This window comes from Bidens hawaiensis, unplaced genomic scaffold (assembly GCF_021521415.1).
Source record: "Bidens hawaiensis isolate Kalapana, Puna unplaced genomic scaffold, B.hawaiensis_p1.1 tig00008125_1, whole genome shotgun sequence".
NCBI classification, from domain to species: domain Eukaryota; kingdom Viridiplantae; phylum Streptophyta; class Magnoliopsida; order Asterales; family Asteraceae; genus Bidens; species Bidens hawaiensis.
In genome coordinates this window covers 1,055,568-1,078,240 of record NW_027491578.1, presented here as the reverse complement: position 1 = coordinate 1,078,240, position 22,673 = coordinate 1,055,568, and the positions used below count along the sequence as shown (strand labels likewise).

At 34.6% G+C, this 22,673-nt stretch overlaps 1 protein-coding gene across 1 annotated transcript; it reads right to left on the bottom strand.

Moving 5' to 3' along the window:
- Positions 1-16,224: 16,224 nt before the first annotated feature.
- On the bottom strand, positions 16,225-20,512 carry LOC143637116 (uncharacterized). The gene is made up of 7 exons (XM_077104565.1): positions 20,400-20,512; positions 19,797-19,922; positions 19,450-19,650; positions 18,418-18,514; positions 17,569-17,672; positions 17,440-17,491; positions 16,225-16,618 (listed from the first exon to the last, which is right to left on the bottom strand). The coding sequence occupies exons 2-7, from the start codon at positions 19,880-19,882 to the stop codon at positions 16,400-16,402; spliced, it is 759 nt and encodes a 252-aa protein (XP_076960680.1). The 5' UTR covers positions 19,883-19,922; positions 20,400-20,512; the 3' UTR covers positions 16,225-16,399.
- Positions 20,513-22,673: the final 2,161 nt, after the last annotated feature.

The window sequence follows — 22,673 nt, the reverse complement described above, 5'->3', positions numbered from 1 at the left end:
ATAACTCATTGAATAATTAAAACATAATTAATTTTCATGAGATACCCATTACATTCGTTCTTATACAAACACTAAACACAGATTAAATCCACTCACTAGAATACCGAAGTCCTAATGCACAAACATGACCCTCATGCTTTGGCCTATCGAGGAGCTTCGTGAGTGGGTCCGCAATATTTTGATCGGTATGAACTTTATGAATACATATCTTTCCCTTTTCAACTTCATCCCTTATGTAGTTGAATCTGCGCTCAATGTGCCTCGTTTTCTGATGAGCACGAGGCTCCTTAATCTGTGCAATAGCACCCTCATTGTCACAGAATATCTCTAGGGGCTCCTGAATGGTAGAGATAATCCCTAGATCCATGATGAACTTTTTCATCCATGCAGCCTCTTGGGCTGCCATTGAAGCGGCGATGTACTCAGATTCTGTAGTGGATAACGCGACAACATCCTGCTTCGAACTCTTCCAAGAGACAACGCCTCCATTCAAAATGAAGACATATCCCGACTGTGACCGAGAATCATCTCGGTCAGTTTGGAAACTCGCATCCACGTAACCCTTTACGACGAGTTCCTCCTCACCAGACCCATATATTAAAAACATATCCTTAGTCCTTCTAAGGTATTTTAATATATTCTTGACAGCCATCCAATGACTGTCACCTGGGTTGTGCTGGTATCTACTCGTTATGCTTAAAGCATACGAGACGTCCGGTCTAGTGCACATCATTGCATACATAATAGATCCTATTGCCGAAGCATAAGGAACATGCTTCATCCTATCCTGCTCTTCCTTAGAGCTAGGACTTTGGGATGAGCTTAACACGGTTCCTCTAGGAATAGGTACCAAACCTTTCTTAGAGTTTTCCATCCTGAACCTTTTCAGGATTTTATCAATGTACGCACTTTGATTGAGTCCGATCAATTTCCTTTGTCTATCCCTATAGACTTTTATTCCCAAGATATATGTCGCTTCTCCAAGATCCTTAATTGAGAAACGACTACTTAACCACGCTTTAACGTTTTCCATACTTGGTATATCATTTCCAAATAAAAGTATATCATCGACATACAAAATAAGGAACATGACTATACTCCCACTAGCCCATTTATACACACACGCCTCATCACCGTTTTGGACGAAACCAAACGCTTTGATTTCTTCATTAAAACGATGATTCCACATCCGTGATGCTTGTTTCAACCCGTAGATTGATTTCCTTAACTTACATACTTTGTCAGGATTAGATGGATCGACAAAACCTTCAGGCTGAACCATATGGACATCTTCCTCAAGATATCCATTAAGAAAAGCGGTCTTGACATCCATCTGCCATATTTCATAATCAAAATGAGCTGCAATGGCAAATAATATCCTGATCGACTTAAGCATCGCGACCGGCGAGAAGGTTTCATCATAATCAATCCCTTGAGTTTGTGTGAAACCTTTTGCTACAAGTCGTGCTTTGTAAGTATCTAGATTTCCATGCATATCGGTCTTCTTCTTGAAGACCCACTTACATCCAACCAGTTTGGAGTTAAGTGGACGATCAACCAATTCCCAAACTTGGTTATCGTGCATGGATTGCATCTCAGCGCTCATGGCTTCAAGCCATTTTTCACAATCAGGTTGTGACATAGCATCTTTGTAGGAGATCTGTTCATCCGAATCGACCAAGTAGCAATCATCCACGAGAAATCCATATCTCTCGGGAGGTTGACTAACCCTACTAGATCTGCGAGCAACGTGTGTATGATCAACCATTTGATCACCTTCAACATCCTCGTGTTGAAAGCTAGTATCGACCAACTGTGTATCATCCAGTGATTCTTGAACCTCTTCAAGTTCCACTCTCTTTTCACTAGGTCCTTCCATAAGGAACTTAGTTTCTAAGAAGTATCCTTTGCGTGAAACAAACACTCTTTGTTCACTAGGATCATAGAATATATATCCTATATCATCCTTTGGGTATCCTATGAAGATACACTTGATGGATCGAGCCTCAAGCTTATTTGGGGTGTCACGTTTAACATAAACTTTGCATCCCCATACCCTTAAATATGAAAGGGATGGAACCTTTCCATGCCACACCTCATAGGGTGTTCGATCCACCTTTTTGGTCGGGGCCATATTCAAAATACGAGCTGCTGTAAGTAGTGCATATCACCAAAATGATGGTGGTAGTGAGCTTCGTGCCATCATTGATCGAACCATGTCCAACAGTGTTCGATTCCTCCTCTCGGATACTCCGTTATGTTGAGGAGTACCAGGAGGAGTGAGCTGTGAAACAATTCCACAATCTCTAAGATGACTTTGAAAAGCATCACTTAGGTATTCGCCTCCTCTATCGAAGCGGAGTACCTTGATTGTTCGGTCGAGTTGATTTTGTACTTCATTTTGAAATTCCTTGAAAATTTCAAAGGCTTCATGTTTGTGTTTCATTAGATACACATACCCATATCGACTAAAATCGTCGGTAAAGGTAATGAAGTACCTTTCACTATTCCTACTAGTGGGCTTGAGAGGTCCGCATACATCCGTATGTATGATACCTAACAAGTCCTTAGCCCTTTCATTTGTACCTTTGAAAGGCTCTTTGGTCATCTTGCCTTGAATTCAAGATTCACCATCATCAAACGAACCTAACTCGTTTGTTTTCAAAAGACCATTCTTTTGGAGAGTATTTACACGATTCTTGTTTATGTGTCCAAGGCGACAATGCCAAATGTAGGAATCACTCAAATCCTTTTTGAGTCTTTTGGTGGAAGTTTGATATAATGAGCTATTTGAGGTATTATCATGAACCAATTCATAAATACCGTTGTTTGGTACAGCTTTAAAATAAAAGATACCATTAGATGATACATGCATTTCTGATTTTACAAATTTAAAGTCAAAATTACATTGTCTAAGAAGGTGCACGGAAATAATGTTCCTAGTCAAACTAGGAGCATACAAAACATTCCTCAAAACAACTTCCAAACCACTTGGAAGCGATAAAGTGAAGTCTCCTCTAGCGACCACGTGCACCCTTGCACCGTTGCCCATGAAAAGACTCACTTCGCCCTTCTTTAAGTCTTCATTCCTTTTGAACCCCTGCAACCAATTGCAAATGTGAGTTCCACATCCGGTATCCAATACCCATGTGTTAGAAGAAATAAGATTTAGTTCAATATTAATCATAAAGACATTACCCGAGGCATGCCCCGCATTCCTCTTGTCTCTTAGCTCCTTTAGGTAGACCGGGCAATTGCGTTTCCAATGTCCGGTCTCCCCACAACCAAAACAAGGATCATCCTTATGACCCCTCGGTTCCACAACCTTTTGTTTCTTTGCCATAACCGGTGCCTTGCCCTTACCCTTAAGATGCACAGGAGGACCCTTTCTTTTTGCTACCTTAGCCTTAGGATTGGGCTGAGATCGATTCTTGGATCCACCTTCATTGATCGCAAACACGGGTAAAACCCTTTTACCCATGCTTGCCTCGGCTGTTTTAAGCATTGAGTGAAGTTCTCCAATGTTTTTGTCCCACCCGTTCATGTTATAATTTAACACGAAAGTGTCGAACCTTTTCGACAAAGAGTTAAGGATCAAATCCGTTGCTAACTCTTTTGAGATGGGACAATTGAGCTTGGCGAGGCGATCAATGTAACTTTTCATCTTAAGTACATAAGTTGAAACTGGTTGATTATCATCCATTCTACATGCATGCAAGGCTCGAACCGTTTCGAACCTTTCAACCCTCGATTGCTTAAGGAACATTTCCTTAAGTTGAGTAATCATGTCGTACGCATTATGGTTTTCGAAATCCTTTTGGATTTCGGGAACCATAGTCGCCAACATGAGGCATGACACTTGAATGGAATCTTCCGTGTGTTGGACCCAATTCATGTATTCGACCTCACTTCCCTCTTCCGGTTCGTTGGGGATAGGTGTTTCCAAAACATGATATAATTTTTCTTGTTTTAGAACAATCCTTAAATTTCGGAACCAATCCGAAAAGTTATTGTGGTTAAGACGGTCTTTAGCGAGAATAGATCGGAGAGATACATTTTGGACGTTAGGGATTATGTTGTCGTCGACGTGTGCGGCCATCTGCAGAATTTTAATTAAGTTCATTTTAGTGTTTTACTTATTTTAATTATTAATACCCTTTTATATATACCAAATATAATTAATAATTAAAATCTAGAATCCAACGATAAACCCGACTCCGGTTAGGTGACCTTTTTCCCATTGTCGGTTTATCAAGGTAGTTATTCATAACAATTGCAAACCCTTTTGCAACTTCTAGAGTTTATGGGACCGGTTCGAAATCATATTTCGTGTCGGCATGTTTATCCCATCAACACCTATTATACCCCATGCTTGGGTGACCCTCTTCACATGGTTCTAATTTAAGTCGTCCTACTTGTATCAACTTGTAATATCAACATACAAATGGTTAGGTGACTTTTTTCCCATTTATATGCCAATATTACCTCAACATATTAATTTACTCTACGTGGTTAGGTGACCTTTTTCCCACTAAGAGCTTACTAATATGTTAAGCGTTATACAAAAGGATGGTGTTTAACTTGTTATCCTTAATTTTAAAAGGGATTTTTAGTTTTAATAATTCTAGTTGTAAAACTTTAAATCATGTTATAACATGCATTTAGTAACATGATTATTTTGAAACCATTTTCAAAATTCTAATTTATAATAAAACCATTTTATTATGGGCGTGAGACGGCTAGTTAATAAATCCATTTTATTAAACTACGTGTCACGTGATTACCGATAATTGTTAGAACCCGTTTTATGCTTTGTTAATTAACTCTATGTGACGAAGTTGATATCCTAATATCTAACAACCACATAATCAAACAATCAATTAACAAGCATACACAATTATACTAGACACGAGCCACTAAGTTAGACCACACTTGTTAGCCGAAACAAGTGTGTGTCTTAGGTCCGATCCTAAGGGACACACGACACATGGATGTTGTAGCTCCCACTTGATCGCGCATCCAAATGCGTCAAGCATCTTCTTCAACCCCGTTGTAATCCATTGGGCTTGAACTTGGGCCTTAGCTTCCATAAGCTTCCATTTGGGCTCAATTGGTGGGCTTAGGTATTTTTGGGCTTGAATCCCCTTAATGGGCTTGTGAGGCCCATTATCACCATACCCGGCCCAATAAGGCCCAAACTTACAATTTTGCAATCTTCTTTAATTTTACAAAACCAAATGTCCTAATACATTTTTTATTCTATAAAATAAAGATATTACAAATAATCTATTTATTACATACCCATATGAATAAATAATTACAAAATTACAAAACTGCCCCTAATTAATTATTACAAAACGAAACTTGAATAATTAATTACAATTACAATCATCAACCACAAACAAACATCCATTTTGGTCTACGGCTCGGTCTAGTTTTAATAAATAACAAACATAACCCGTTATGTTTTAGGATCCCGTTCCAAAACCCTTTGACCTTATCGGGCCTAGCCCAACCCATTTGGGCTTGACCCAATAACTTGTTCTTGGGCTTCGGCCCATAAGAAAGTCTCATGGGCTTCGGCCCACTTAACTTTCTTCCCCTTTACCGGTTAACCCATTAACCAAATGAGGTGGGCTTCGGCCCAATAACTCCCGAATTGGGCTTCGGCCCATTTGCTCGGTTTTATTTATTTATTTATTTATTTTTTTTTTTTAACAAAGCCAAAAATATAACAAGATTAAATACAAAAAATCATGCATGTTAATTTTTTGTATAAAATCTTTCAAAGGGAAAATATAAAACCGAAAACCCGAAGCTTAGTTTCCCGTATCCCTGCTCTTGATGCCATTTGTTGGGTTTCTATGGATATTTTAAACTTAGTTAACCATTTAACTAGTCATTAATTAAGGCGGAAGCGTGAAAATCACAAACTTAAACATATGTATCCATATGTATATATATATATATATATTACAAGTTTATATGATATGTGTTCATGAACAACCTAGTTTATTCATGTCATAAGATTACCAATAATCTATATATTAGAAACCCGAGGCAAGGATCAAATAATACGGAAAAAAAACTAAACTATCAAAGCTATAAACACTTACATTCTTAACCCTTTAAGAGTGTAGTTGAAGTTGAAGAAGATGATGATGTTTCTTGGCTAGCTTTCAAGGAGAAAACCTCAAATGGTTCGTACCCCGAGCCTCCAATACACACCAAGCTATGTTAGGGAGCTTGAACACGAGAAACCGAGACCCGAACCTTTTCTTTTCTTGACTTCGGCCGAACCAAAAACAAGAAGGAAAGAGAGTGGTATATATTTTGAAAGTGTGTTGAACCATTCTTATATATATGAGATCATATCTCAATCAAATCTATGGTTAGGTTCATTTTTGGTCAAGTAAACTTTACTCAATCTCCAACAAAACTTTACCAACTTTGACCAAGTGTATGGAGTTTGTGTGTGACTCATGTTTAAATGATATATTTTATACTTTATAAAATATATAAACACCCCATCTTTTATAAACCATTTTATAAAAGAACACATGTCTAAATAATCATTCCAATAATAATTATTTGAATAAATAAATTAACCAATTAATTTATTTAACACTTTCAAGTAATTATTCAGAAACCCGATTTCTGAATGTGTCGTGTTCTGTACTTGTTTTATAGATTATATCTCAACAAATACATAATTGGTGTGTGTCTAACTCGTTATTGGGTATGACCCGACTTGGATCAAACACGGCTAGCCACATTAACCTAATTATGTGTCTCGGGCATACGGTATTCCAACAGTTATAAGCAACCAAACGGTTGTGTAAAGATTTAGAGCAAGTAAAGTAAAACAGTTTTGCATGTTTCCTCCCCCAAAGGAAAGGTATAAAAGTGGGGCCGTAAACTCACCTTGTTGGTGCTTCGGGTATTACACAAATCCGACCGAAGTAAATGCGTCACGTGCTAAGACCCTAAAAATGCAAGTATGTAAGTAACTTGTGGGATGGTTCCTAGAACCACTAGTATCCAACAATCTCCCATTGTTTTTAAAAAGACTTTTGACCAAAGTTTGACTTTTGTTGACTTTGACTAAAGTTGGCTTTGACTAAAGTTGACTTTGACTAAAGTTTACTTCTATGTTGACCTTTGACCAAAATATTGACCTTTGACTAAAATATTGACCTTTGACTAAAATATTGAACTTAGAATGTTTACCTTATAATTCTAGTCACGCTTAATCAATCATCAAGTATACACACTTAGCCATATTCCTTGCAATTCTATGATCAATACACTTTCACAACATCACAAGCAAGACTAACTATTTAGTCAATTAGTTCTAAGTTGACTTAAAAAGTCAAAGTTCTAATTTACCACAACTAACATATCACAATTTGCAATTATCTCAATTCAACCAACACCTTTATCACCTTTAACAATTTATACCACCTAAACCGATTTTTCTCATCAATCAAAACTCACAATTAAATTACCAAATAAATCACACATGTACACATCAGTATTAGGTTCAACATATATTTTTCTCACAATTTTTGGATTTACCAATTCATCCAGAATATTCATATACTACAACAACATGATTTATATTTCTACAACAACACAGCAGTAATAAAAAATTTGTCAAAAATTCCATATTTGTCCAATTGATGCAAGACCAATTGGACTAAATTCCTAATTCAATTTACAACATCCTAGAAGTAAAATTATATCCATATCTACTTTTATCATCAAGTTATGAAATTTACAACTCAACTCAGAAATTATTATCCCTAAATCAGCTTTGCATCCTGATTTTATAAATTCATAAAACGTACTCAAACAGAGTCCAAAAATTAAGATTCCGAACTTTCTGAAAACTAGATTCAAAGTACATGTTCATAGAATCAAAAATCAATCAAAAACCCAAACATATCATCAAGTTATCCGCAATCCAAATCCGTAACATCTAATCTGCCAATAAACAGTTTTAACCACAATCAACTACAAATCACAACTTTTCTATCCTTTGATTCAACAATCATCAAGAAACATTCTTACCAAATCAAATTGCATGTCTTATTTTTATCCATTTGATTTCATAATAGGAACACAAGTATTTATAAAGGACTCAAAATATTAATCAAGACTCATACAAAAATCCTTTTTATTTGTCAAACTTTGATCATCCCCTTTCATGATCCAACCATTTGGATACAAGGTTCATATGAATTAAAAGAAAAAGAAACATATAAACATAATAATCTACTCACTTTGCTTGATCAAATGCTTAAACCCTTGTTTACCAAAATCACCAACTCTTGTGTTATGGAGAAAATACTAGAAGATGATGTTTACAAAAACAAAAAGTGAAAGTACGTGTGTGTGTGTGGGATCTACGGCCAAGGGAGAGAGGGAAAGGGAAAAGAAAAGGTGTTGGCATCCAATAGTTGTAACCTCCTTGTTATTAACAACCCTTTATGATTGATTTAATGAATAAAATTACTTAGGTTAACTTTTATTAACTCATGTGTGACATGCTACATATTTTAATAAACATTTCCTATGTAACATAACCTAAGGTTCCATTTAAATAATAAACATGTTACATGACATACAATATAACCTATTTAATCATTTAGCTTACTTACAATCACATCATCATATAATAACCATAATATAACATATTAATCACATAGCACATTATACTTATCATACATGTTATATGACATGTTTATTATAACATGCAAGACGAGTTTATTATCCTAGTTATAATTAGTCACTTATCCTTGTTTAAGTCACCAATGACACGTTTACTTAAATATACGCATACATGACATCATATGTACAAGAGTTCATACTCATAGTTAACAGAACTAACTGAGTTTATAGACATAGTCAACATGATTTAACTGGGTTTAGTTAACAGAGTTAACCTAAAAATGCCGGATGTCACATGTCGACTGAAAAAAACTATCTATGGGCTTAAACAATCTCCCAGAGCCTGGTTTGGCAAGTTTACTTTAGCAATGAAAAATATGGATTTCGACAAAGCAACTCCGATCATACACTCTTCCTTAAAAACAGAGGTAACCTTGTGACTTGTTTAATTATTTATGTTGATGATATGATAATTACAGGAAACGATGACAAAGAAATGAAAAGGTTGAAAGAAAATCTGTTCAGCGAATTCGAAATGAAGGACCTAGGAAGGCTCAAGTACTTTCTTGGAATTGAAGTACTAAGATCAAAAAGAGGTATTTTTATATGTCAAAAAAAATATATTCTTGACCTCCTTGCTGAAACAGGAATGATCGACTGCAAGCCGGCCGACACACCAATAATGGTTAATCATAAACTCCATATGGAAGAAAAAGGAAAGTTAGCAAACAAAGAAAGATACCAACGCTTGGTAGGAAAGTTAATATACCTCTCGCATACACGTCCAGACATTGCGTATGCAGTAAAGGTAGTTAGCAAGTTTATTCATCAACCACAAGAAATCCACATGGAAGCAGTATTGAGAATTATTAGATATCTCAAAGGAACAACAGGACATGGGGTGCTCTTTCAACCAAATAAACACCTAGAAATTCAATTATATACAGATGCAGACTGGGCAGGAGATAAAGATGATGGAAGATCAACAACAGGATACTTCACTCTAGTAGGTGGAAATCTTGTCACATGGCGAAGCAAAAAACAGAAGGTGGTAGCTTTATCGAGTGCTGAAGCAGAATTTCGAGGGATTGCACGGGGCATAACAGAAGTTTTGTGGATACGTAAACTTATGACAGAAATTGGCTTCCACCAAACCGAAGCCAGTAAGATTATGTGCGACAACAAGGCTGCTATACAAATTTCAAAAAATCCGGTTCAACACGATCGAACAAAGCATGTAGAGGTTGATAGGAACATCATCAAAGAAAAACTTGAAGCAGGAATTATAGAATTGCCTTTTGTCCGATCAGAAGACCAGTTAGCAGATATATTAACCAAAGCCGTCAACGAAAGAATTTTCAGCAATTGTCTTGGCAAGTTGAGCATTGGTGATCCCACTACTCAACTTGAGGGGGAGTGTTAGAAAATAATAACAAAGAACATATGATATCAAAGGGGATCAATTATTTCATCATTCCCAAATATAAGAGATTCTGGCAAACCTTGTTTACAAGGAATTCTTGACCGTTGGAAGCACAATTCACGGGATACTTTTTCATCTTTCCATTTGGTGCACCTTTTTCCTTGTAAAGGCAAATCAAGACATAGTATTTAAATTGTTTTCTAATTCTCTTTGTATACACACATAAACTCAATAATATAAAAGTGTCTTCAATTCATTTTCTTCTTCTTGGTATTCTGATTATCATAACTATTAAAACCTGAAATTGCCACCACGTACACCATTGCCAAACATGATGTCGCCTTTGCCACCAATATCACCACCTTCATTAGCGGTGTAAGCTATTCGTGAGTTATTTAAGATCAACGCTCTAAAATCGTAAATCGGTCAGAGTTTAAATGAATTTGAAAAAAAGAAGTTTGTTTAATAGACAAGCCCAAGTCCAAACTTATTTTTCATGCTTGAGTTAGTCCGTGAGCCTACACGAGGCTTTTAGTTATATACATTATATATAATAGTAATTACTGTGTATATAACTATGATAAAAATAACTAATACGTAATTGTTATTTATACAAATCGTAATTATAAATATACAAAATAAAAAATAACTAATGCATTGTAAGTTACATAAAATAATAAACGAACTTTAGAAACATACTCGAACCAAATAGAGCTCTCTTAAGTTAAACGAGCTCGAGCTCGTGTCTACTCAAGCTATAAATGGCTCAATTCGGCTCGTTTACACCTCTAACCTCCACTATCTATATTGGGTGAAGTATGCCCCGCTGACATCGATGCCCGCCGCCCCCCAAACCCCCTATAGGCCACCTCATTTTGGTCACTTGAACTCGTTTAAGTTGTTTCTATAGTGATGCATTTTAACCAAAACCCACTTTATCTTATGGATGATCAAATGGTATTGGGTACCGTCGATACCAATTCGGTACCAACTTTTTGAGGTTTCAGGATTGATACGGTACGCATCAGTATGGTACCAGTATTTTACCGAATTTTTGTATTCAGTACTCAGTTTTTATGATTTTCTATATCGGTTTTTTTGGTACCATTACGGCATTACCGAGCGCTTCCCTGGTTTGACTCAAACACGTTCTGATCTGATACGCAACCCAACCCGAGCCGACTTCCTTGCCACTCATACACTCACTTAACGACCTTTTATAATAGAAAGAACTTGTTACACTGCTGATAAAGATATATTAAGAATATGAATAACAATTAAGATTATATATTATTATCATGTGGGCAGTAGGCGGCTTCAAAAGGAGACGAGAACCATGTCAAAAGTTTGACAAGAACCTGCCTTGCTGATCATGAATATGACATTGTGCACGATTCAACTCGTGTTTTGTCCCTAGCAAACCATTTATAATATTTTAACAACACACCCATATACGATAACATTCAAAAACAACCAACACACCCGATCCTCATAAATAGACCAGTCTTCCAAGTTTTCCTTAAACATATCCTCATTTCGATCAAACCAAAACCACAACCACAACCAAGAAACTAAAGATGTTGGTGTCGACACCTTCTTTTGCGTGTACCGCAATCTTGCCACTTCATATGGAGCATAAAGATCATACATGTTTGCACGTTAGAGCTCAAAGCTTACGAGACGAAGGTAATATACTAAATGAGTGACACAATTTTTCAAGTTTCTAAAAGTTTTGCATTCGTAGTCATGGTGATTTTATGTTTTGAGTTGATTTTTATCCAAACACGTTTTTTTTTTCAAGAAACTTGATCTGGATATAGCCTACTCGATGATTTACATGTACGCTAAATGCAAATAGACATCGATATATGAATGTTAGATTATGTGTTATTCACTTATTTGATTTTGTTGGTTCGTTATTATAGGGAGATCGAGTAATCTTGTGGATTCGAATATGAAGCTTTTGAAGGATAGAATAGAGGTGATGAGAGCAAAAGAGAGATTGGAGCGGAATCATAGACCCTACGGATGGGATTACACATCACAATACATACAAAAACGTCCTGAAAAACAACCCGAATATCTACAAACACTAGCCTTAATAAGTGGCGCATCTAGTTTACCGATTCTCATTGGTACTGTTCTTCTTTGTATTATTTCCATCATTGCTCATCTCAAGATATAACCTTAAGTTTTTTTTATTATTATTCAATATGGATGGGTTTTGTACTTTGTTCTTGTAAATTTGATAGATTTTCCGTTTATTAAAATATTTAAGATGTTATTATAGCTAATATGTATGGTTTATGTAATGGCTTTTAGCTAATGAGCCTCTTCTGTTTCCAAAAAGTCAAGAGAATAACATTTAGGTATTCTAGAAAACCACATGTTTCTGCAAACTAATTAGTTTAAAAAAAATAGGGGATAATTGATTTGAATGAGTCTTTACCAAACAATGTTTATAATAATTATAGGTTATTTTTAAATAAATGTTATAGGCATGGATATGAGTTTTAGTCACTAAATAATAATATTCTGTTGCAGGCCCTAGAATCATGAAATATGTTTTGTATTGTAAAACGAGGTTTGATTATACAAAATTTGTAGTATTCATTGGCTTTTTCTGAAGTCAACTAATTGTAGATTTGTCAAAGATTATCTTAAATTTAATATTATATATAATTTCTTTTTTCTTAAATTTGTATCAATATCGACATAAGAGGAGTTCACAAGTTTTCTTAGTTTCATTAATGGCCACTAAAAAGATATACACGATTAAAAAACAATTGATATTTAGTGCATAGAAAAAGTTTTAAGCTTATTGTTATGAGTTATACTGCATTGTAGTATGTATTAATTTTTACCTGCGGGGATTATAATGTACGTTTGATATTTGAATATTATCCGATAATTTGTTTTGGGTGTTTTCTTGTACTATCAACGAGTGTAAGTGTAATTGAACTTTTTGCGTTGTAAGTCAACTTCTATGTGAGTTTTAGATCAAAGTACTTCGTGTAATGAGTCTTCCAAAGTGTGACTTAAATCACATAAGATCATAAACGTGCGTACATATGACCCTAATGGGTAATAAGTAGCTGGTAGTTAATAGGTATGAGACACAATCATATAATATAATATGATATGATAGGGGATTATAAAAACTTGTCATATATCTAATCCGTTTTCAACCCTACATAAGTTAAACACCAAATTAGTGTATGCATTACATTGTAGCCTTATAGGTATGTGTCGAGACAATTATATATATTATCAAAGTTCATAACAATATGAACACGGGTGTGGTTACATAGAAACTTGATGCGAAAACTATCATATAAACGTCACATCATTTCCATACATACCACATATGAGGGTGGTTTCAATTTCCACACGTGTTGAAACCGTCATGTTTTAACTATTAAATAAAAGTGATACTTTATTTTTTGACAATTTGTAATACTAAGATCAAAATACTACAACCAAGGGTCCAAGGCTGGCACGCAATTTTTGAACCGCCGGCCGAGGCACGCAATTTTTGGGGGCCAAAATTTGTTTATATATAAGTTTTTATATATATTTAAAAGTATAAACCTTTTAAAATATGATTGGAACTTGATCATGTTATAATTATTGGACCCATTACTTCTTTTTTTATCCATAATCCATTTAATCAAGTTTTAGTCGTTGGGTCTAAACTAAAATTAAAAACTAAAAAAATAGAAAAATTAAATAAAAAATAAAAGAAATAACGGCCGACTGAAATTCCTTCTTGCCTCTTTTCTTCTTTGTTGTCAAGAATGCTATGAGAGTTTCACGAAATATCGGTTAGTCGTTAGCTATTATGGTATTTGATTTAAATATTTTATTTTTGCTATATATATTTTGTTAAAACCTTAATATATTTCGTTCAGCGAAGGTCCTGACTTACAAAAGTCGCTTAAAGACCTACACAAGGCCAAAAATCGTGAAATACTTTAAAAGATTTATGAGAAACAAAAAAAAATGTGGAATAGTTAAAAAATATTTTTTTTTAAATGCAACTTAAATAAGCGTTTAAAGTCATACATGCTAAAGGTAGGGGTGTTCAGGAAAACCGAAATCCGAATAAATCCGAAATCCGAACCGAAACCGAAACCCGATTAATCCGATCTAAATTCTTATTCGGATAGTTCGGATCGGATTGATCCGAATATCTGAATAACTAAATTGTATTCGATAGGCTTCTAAAATTTTAAAATCCGAACAATCCGAATTGAATAAACCGAATAACCCGTTATCCGATCCGATGAACACCCCTAGCTAAAGGTGTATGTGAGACAACAAAAATACCATATTTTGAAATCAACTCGATTTTAAATAAAATTTATATCAAAATAATCATTAAAAAATAAGTTGATATGTTTAATTAATTGTAGATTAAAAATAATAATTCTATTATCTACCCTACGTACACCTCCACAAGGTAGATAAATCCATGCCTAAAGTCCACGGATCAACTCCACACCACCCAAGCATGTCGTTCCACCCGTAAAAACCCGTCTTGTTTTTCCACACGTTCAACACATCACCACACCTCGTGTTGAATGAATTGCTCATTTAAAATGAGCTATGAAACTGACAGGAAATTATCATATTATTATGTGACAACTTCAATCAATTAGTAGATATTAATGGTGATTTGTTTTATAATTTGTCTTGTACAAATCCAAAGAGTCACAACTATCCACAATGTATTAAATTCACAAAATATTCAAAATTAGGTATAAAAAAAATTATCATATAGGCTAAGGCTTGGTGATGTATTCACGTATCTATTTAATAATATATTACATTACAAAACATTAAAGCGTTTAGAACGGATTCTCTGTATATAAATCTGTGAATTTTAGAAAAGTATTTAAAGAAATTATTAAAATTATCACCACATCAGGATGTTTAACATAGTGAACAATTATAGAGAAACTACAATAATTCTTTAAATATAGATATTTATATTCATTCTATGTATATTTTCTTACCTTTTTGTAAGTAATTGAGTTAAAGAAAGAGAAAGAATAATAATAAAGAAAAAGTAAAACAATATATTTAGTTAAATAGAGATATATATAGAGAATAAGATGTGAAAAGTTTTAAAAACTGATCAAATTTTAAAGATAATTATGTTTCTTAGCTAAATTATGCCTGATGTGAATGTAGAGCATTCATTATATATATGGATTACTATACAATCACATATTCATCCCATACATTTTTTTTTTAAGTGGAATAAAGATAAATGTAATAAAAAAATAAAAAGAATGATTTGGTTGAACGGTAGATTTGGGGAATTGGATATGAGTGCTTTTAATAGAAAAAAAACAAATTTTATTAGTTTTTTTTCTTAATATATGAATGAAAATAAAGATTACAACATAATACTCTTAACAGTAATAATCATAAGATCATTCACTATAAAATCTCTCTCTTTATTTCTATCTCTAAGAAGTTAAATAGTTTTTTACCATTTTACATCTCTCTGAGGATTTTGATTGTTAAGATACATGCATCGAGTCTCTAAGTCGACTTTTCTTATATAACCAAACCAAGTAAAGCGAATCTATTATAGCAATACTAAAAATTTACAACATTGTAAATTATTATATACACCCAATACATTTCTCCTACATACGTGAGAGCTAGCCGGTATAAAATTCCAATATTACAATAAAAAGTATTATTATCAAATTAAGAATTATATATATATAGATATAGTTAGAGGTGAAAAAAAACAGTTCCAGACCCAACCCAGCAGTTCCAACCCGGAACCGGACCCGACCTGCCCATGAGTACAGACCAGGCTTTGGGTTTCTCCCTAGTCCCTAGAACCAACCACCCGGTTAAACCGCTTCTACCAATACCAAGTCAAGCTCGACCCAACCTTACCCGAAACCCAAAAAAACCCAGAAACTCAGTCAAATTCCTGACTATACCCGGAACCGGTCCTACCCGCCCCGTTTTTTACTTTTGTTGACCAACCCGGAACCAGTTCCAGTTCCTGAAAATACTCGGTTTGTGCGCTCTAGTTATAAATATACGAAGAAAATAATTAATTAAAAAACAAACAAAACAGTTAGCATTTGATAACCAGATGCAGATTTTTTTTAATTTCTTTAGTTTCATGCAGTTTAAAGATATCACTTCCCCTAACAGAAGGTACCATCAGCCACTTAAATGTCATCTCAAGTCGAGTCAAGTCAGCAATAGCGAATTACCGAGCAACACACACACACCCAAAGACACAAAACACCAAACCAGATAACCCATCTAGCTACGCACAAACGCTACAGTGGTGACACGGGACCCAACAGATCCTCCAAACACGAATGTTGGGTAGGTACGTATGTGATCCAAGTAGGAAAAGATAGTAGGACTTGTGTTTGCATCTGATCCTCCAGTCGCCTGAGCGGTAATGGCTTTACTTTGATTGAAGTTTTCAACTTCTTGCACCAATTCATCTTTGGTATTGTTGCATGAGGTAATCACCTAAAGCAGAGAATAAAACATTGATCAAAATAATGTTAACGAGAACCACATAATGCACTTGTACGTATTGCTTTGTATGTGAGACACAAAGCGGTAAAGAAACCACCCCTGCTTCTCCTTCCACTACTTCTGGTTATCTTTTAAGCAATGCATTATGTGGTTCACAGCATATTATTGGTTATAGAATAAGCGTGCCTATATATATAGGCGCATAATGCATTTGCCCGTATTGATTTGAATGTAATACACAAAGCAATTACATAAACGCCTATGTTTCTCCTTCCACTACTTCTGGTTACTTTTAAGCAATGCATTATGTGGTTCACAACATATATTTTTGGTTATTAAATTAGTGTCCCTGTATAAGTACGCGCGCACATACCCCGGGGGGGGGGAGGGGGGGGGGGTTCTGAACACAGTTTTTTTGCAAGAACTGTAACTTCAAAATAACAAATAAATCACTTATTTTTTCAATCCTAAATTTTTTTGAAATATGAAAAAAAATGGTTGAAATGCAATGTTTATTTGTATCTCCTGAAATTCAATAAAAAAAGAACAAATTTCGTTTGTTTATAAAGCCTGCATATGCACAAGCCATGTGTGTAGAACTGTAGGTAAACATTTAAAAAAATAATTTAAAATAAATATAAACTAATTAGTTTGATGGTTTTTATGTATATAGCATAGACATTTGTATGTAAAAAGTAATAATTTAAAAAAAAAGATGAACCATACGACATAGGTTTGTTCTTTTTGTTCTCGCAATAATTTATTGTTCTTTAATGAAGCTCACACTATATATGTTGAGTAAAAAAGTTTACCACAAGGCCACCAGGAGCCACAAGTTTTGAGATGGACTCCCAATACATAATCCTGCAATCAATTAAAAGTTACATAAATAAGTATGTCACTTTGACCTTTGGAACTCAAATATTAATATATTAGCTTGCCTTTTAACAGGACCATCAGGATGCAGTCCAATGGCGTCCAAAGTTCCTTTGTCTACTACCAGTTGAAACTTTTTATCCAGCTTTGTTTCAAGAATGTCATCAACCTAAAAACCAAATGAAAAGGAGAGTCAGAAACGTATTAACAATTAAAAATTATAAAGGAACCACCAGTGAAAACACTATTTTATCACAAACAGGATATAAATAGCTATTAAGTATCAACATTACAATATATATTTTGGTAAGCATTGTAAAAAAACAGCAACTGGCCTAGAAAACATGTAAGCAGCTTCTTTCTCACTATAGCCATAAGATTTAGCACATATTCATGAAAAGATCCTAGATTCCTAAGGTAGAGGTAGCAACTTCGACACATTTATGAAAAGATGGGTTGATGTGGGTTATAGTTTATCGCCAACAGGCTAGATGGGTAAAGTTTAAAAGTTAACCAAAATTGAAACATGTCAAGCATGTTAGATGTAACTAAGTGCTTTCAAATACCAAAAAGATCCTAAATTGCATTATCGAAAACAAACTGAGTATACTATTTATTTCAAAATCATATTAACACATTAGTTGTTGACCCATTTAACACAATTAATCGTTTTGATTCGATTGTTAGGCCTGTCATCTTTACACCTTTAAATGATCACATATAGCTTCAATCATGTAAAAAAAGTAAACGAAAATAATCTCTTGTGTAAAGCACCATTCATGCAGATAAGCTGGATGCAAATCATCTTGATCGCTATATACCAGGGCCCATGAAACACGAAGTCAAGTATTCAACATGAAAATTGCTTGCTGCAAAGACTAATTAAAGAATCACAATAGTGTATTGCATAATACCAAGAATTTTATACTAGCAAATCCATCACGTTCTGCAAGGCTCTGAGCAAGATCAATTGCTCCTTCACTATAGTCGGTTCCAGTTAGATCAGAGAACCTATAATCATTCACACTAAAAGTTAAGCTCCATAATTTGAGCTGTATGCATGCACAAGGCTAATACAATCATACCAAAAGAAAGAGAGAGCATAATTAAAATACAAAGCAGTCAAGAAAACATAACTGTTCGCATTTCACAACTACAGACAATAATTTGTTTTAAGAGCTACATAAAGATGCCAAAATAACAAGAGAAAATAATCTGCAAAGTCATTGTTTCATTTTTCTGCAGCTGCTATAGCTATAGATTACAATATTTGCTAGGGGTGTGTACGATTCAGTTATTAGCCTCAACCAAATTAACGAATCGGTTATCGGTTAATTGGTTCGGGTTATTCGGTTAGGGCTACGATTTTTGGTTCTGTTCAGTTAATTTCCATTAATAACCAAAATCAAATTTTACTTAAAAATAGATGAATTGAATGCATATATACAAGAAAATGAAGGTATAAACACATGAAATAGAAATATAAATACATAAAATAAGGGTATAAATACATGATATGGAAGTATAAATACTAAAAATATATAAAAAAAATTATTTGTTCGGTTAATTCTAGTTAGTTAACCAAGGATACAAAAAAATGATAACCGTTTTTCGGTTAATTTCAGTTCGATTTATGGTTCGGCTTGGTTAATAATTCGCTTATTGCTCACCCATAAATTATGTGCATATAGGAACCAAAATGAACTTTATAGTCATCACACACAACAGAGGATGTATGCAAATATTTATTTGTCAATTGTCCTCAAGGGGGGTGTGCACATAATATGCTCAACTAGTTGCATGTAGATGATATCATTACCAGAGATGTGGTGAAATGTCAACTATGTGTTTCATAAAGTTGCATACTATTCATCCTTTCGTAATCATAGAAAAAGAAACCAAATACACGAGCACAGGAAAAAGAAAAAAGGAGAAAAAGAATATACCCCTGCTTTGCAAGCTCTTGAAGAAGCAGTCCATTGCCAGTTCCAACATCAAGTACAGTCCAAGCAGCAAGATCTCTTTCGCCTTCACTGCCAAGCTCCGAGTTGTCATTGTCATGATGATTTTGCACTTGCTTTTGAGCAATGTCAACACATAGACCTTTTGTCCAAGAAGCAACCATTTCCATGACATCAGCACCAAACCTAAAAAACAGAAAGAATTCCCATTCTAGATAAGTAAGGGAAACAACTTTTTATGTTAATGTAAAAGCCAAGTTCCAAACAAATGTCTAACTAGCAATCAATCAACAAAACTAACGGTAAAAAAATAAAAGCATTCAACAACTTACCAAACTTCACCGGCATGTCCATGTTCACGGAAATTTGTCAACTCATCCGCATATGCTGTATCCCAGTAACTTTGGAACCCAAGCATTGATGGAATTGCGTCAGCATCAGACTCTTCCTTGTCAGAACTACATACACAAAAATACAAATTCAGAGAAATACAGTACCAGTCACTTGCAGCATAAACAGTGATCACAGGCGTCCAAAAACTCTAAGCAACACAATATCACTAACTAATGTAATAAACAGTTAAGTATTCAAATGTCTATTTGTAAGATCCAATAGCAATTAGACAGCACTTAACATTTCCCCCAATATAATGAATCACACTTAAAACTCAACATAATAAACAAAATGACACCCGTACAAATAACCTAGTCTGAATCCAATAGAGTAATCAGCATAACATACGTTCCACCGGCGCTTATCGAAACCGTAACATCCGCCTAACTTACTTACTAAGTTACATTTAAGTTAACACACATTACATAAGCAATATCAATTAACCTAATCGAGCAGTAATCCAAATTAGCGAGCAATAAGGCAAAAATGAGATCTAAACAATCTATCTCCTAATAATAATTAACAATAAGCAGTTACGAAACCTATAATCAGAGGCGGCACGATTCCTGGCAGCAAGAGCCTCAGATGCGTCAGCGTAACGCTGATCTTCGTCAAGCGTACTACCGTAGTCACTTTTGATTGACCAGGAGTCAGAAACGATTTCCTCTTCCACGTCGGATAAAGTTGCGTTTTAAACCCTTTGTTTTTAAAAAATGGTGCAATAATATCCCTAATAATATCTTTTGACCCTAAAATATCTTTATCATCTATGCATCCATAGTGTTTGTTGTATACCATACTGTTCAAAAGGTTGTTCGTTTATGTTCATACATATACATATACATATACAATGTGTGTTTCGGTTAACTAAACGAGCTGATGATAAAAAATACAAGTTGTATTTATGAATGATAGTTTGTGTTTGTTTAATTTTATTCATTTCATGAGGAAATTTGTTTATTTTATATTATTAATGATTAGTTACTACTGTTGATAATAAGTTTATATGCATCATCTCATCAACCATGTCAATATGAAACGATTCAGTGATAAGAGGTCATGACATGGATATGTTGGAGATAGATGTTATCATATCTTTAACCTCTAGAGTGTTAGAACTAACACTACAATTAAGCTTTATTACAACCATAAAAACCGAGTTATTACGATATTGAAAACAATTTAAAAATTATAAAAATAATCTGGTTTTTTATGGGAAAACATCAAAATGATCATATTAACCGATGACTTTGACAAAATAGTTTTGACTTCTCATTTTTATAAAAAAAATTATTGTTTGACTATTCTTGTTTTAGATTAGAATTTTTTTAGCCAACCAAAGGTTTCCACACAACACACTCTATTTTATAAGCACAAATTTTGTAAGTTTGTGTCAATTTTGTGCATGCTTGTCTTTATGTGTCTCATATAGCCCTATACGAGATGCTTAAGCCTGACTCGTATTGACTTATACAATTCGTATAGGCACAATTGCACAAATTCTTTGTTTCTGTTTTTTTAACCATTGTTTAATTAATTAAAACTCATAAATAATATAGTCATTAGATGATGGAGTGGTTGGTTAAAATTAAACAAGTTGTTTGATGATGGTGGTAAGAGTCAGATGGCGTGTACACGAGTGTAGGTGAAAATCTGGAAAAAAAATTTGAACATAATGAGATATTATGGCTTATACGAGGCATATAGGCCTATATGAAACATATAGTTCATCCACGGAAAACTATACGAAACATATAGTGGCCACAAAGAACTATATGATCAAGGTTGCGACCCTGATTTCTCCGTACGAGTTGTATAGGCACGGAATGTCTATGTAGGTCGTATAGGCCTATACAAGTCGTAATGGTTAGTACAAACACCATGGAGGTGATTTTGCAATGTTTTAAAAACCGGTATTTTGCTTATACCGGATTAGGCTAAAAAATGGTACAGCCGGTTGAACCGGGTTATACCGGGGATTCAACCGGTTGAATAGTTACCTTATAATTTCCTATAAATTCAACTTCAACTCCAAAAATAACCCAAAAGTAAATGATTTCATAATAAAAAATAATCTAAAAGTTAATTTATATTAAAAAAATAATACAAAAGCACTCAAGTTTAAAAAAATAGTCCTAAAGTTTACACGTTTGAATGTTAATTGTTGGGTTTAAAGTAATTTTGGAAAAATATGGACCGCAAATATCAAAAATTTCTCGTGCTTAAAACCGGTTTGCCGGTAAAAACCGGTATTTTAGACAAAAACCGCCGGTACAATGTTTTAGCAAACCGGCCAAGAATACCGGACTCAAAATACCGGCTTGTTGTGCGAAATCCGGTTCAACCGGCCGGTATGAACCGGTTTTTAAAACACTGTGATTTGGTGTTTTGCTGATGATCACCGGAAAACAACATATACCTTGAGATTTTACTTGTAGCCTATGATCTATAGGGATGGCAAAAAAAACCAAACCCGATGGGGAAAACCGAAACCCGCCCCGAACGGGGCGGGTTCGGGGACACTTAATCGGGGACGGGTCCGGGTTCGGGGTTTCCCCGTTTAAGTTAATCGGGTTCGGGGCGGGTATGGTATAGCCTGTACCCGCCCCGTATACCCGCCCCGTATACCCGTTTAAAACCCGTTTAATTAAATATAATTTTTATATTTATATATAATATATTATTTATTATTTATTTTCCCAATAAGGCTGCCTAACCCATTTTCCCGTATACCCGTTTAAAACCAGTTTCCTACTTTCCCATTTGGCCATTTACCCTAACCCTAGAACAACCTCCCGCCCGCACGCCGCCTCGCA

Bases quoted from the DNA above. Each gene is read 5' to 3' on its own strand.
- LOC143637116 (XM_077104565.1), bottom strand. From the start codon at position 19,882: ATGCTTGGGTTCCAAAGTTACTGGGATACAGCATATGCGGATGAGTTG. The intron at 19,651-19,796 runs GTAAGTTGTTGA...TCTGTTTTTTAG, and splicing joins GGACATGCCGGTGAAGTTTG to GTTTGGTGCTGATGTCATGG. The intron at 17,492-17,568 runs GCAAGCTAATAT...AATTGATTGCAG, and splicing joins CCTGATGGTCCTGTTAAAAG to GATTATGTATTGGGAGTCCA.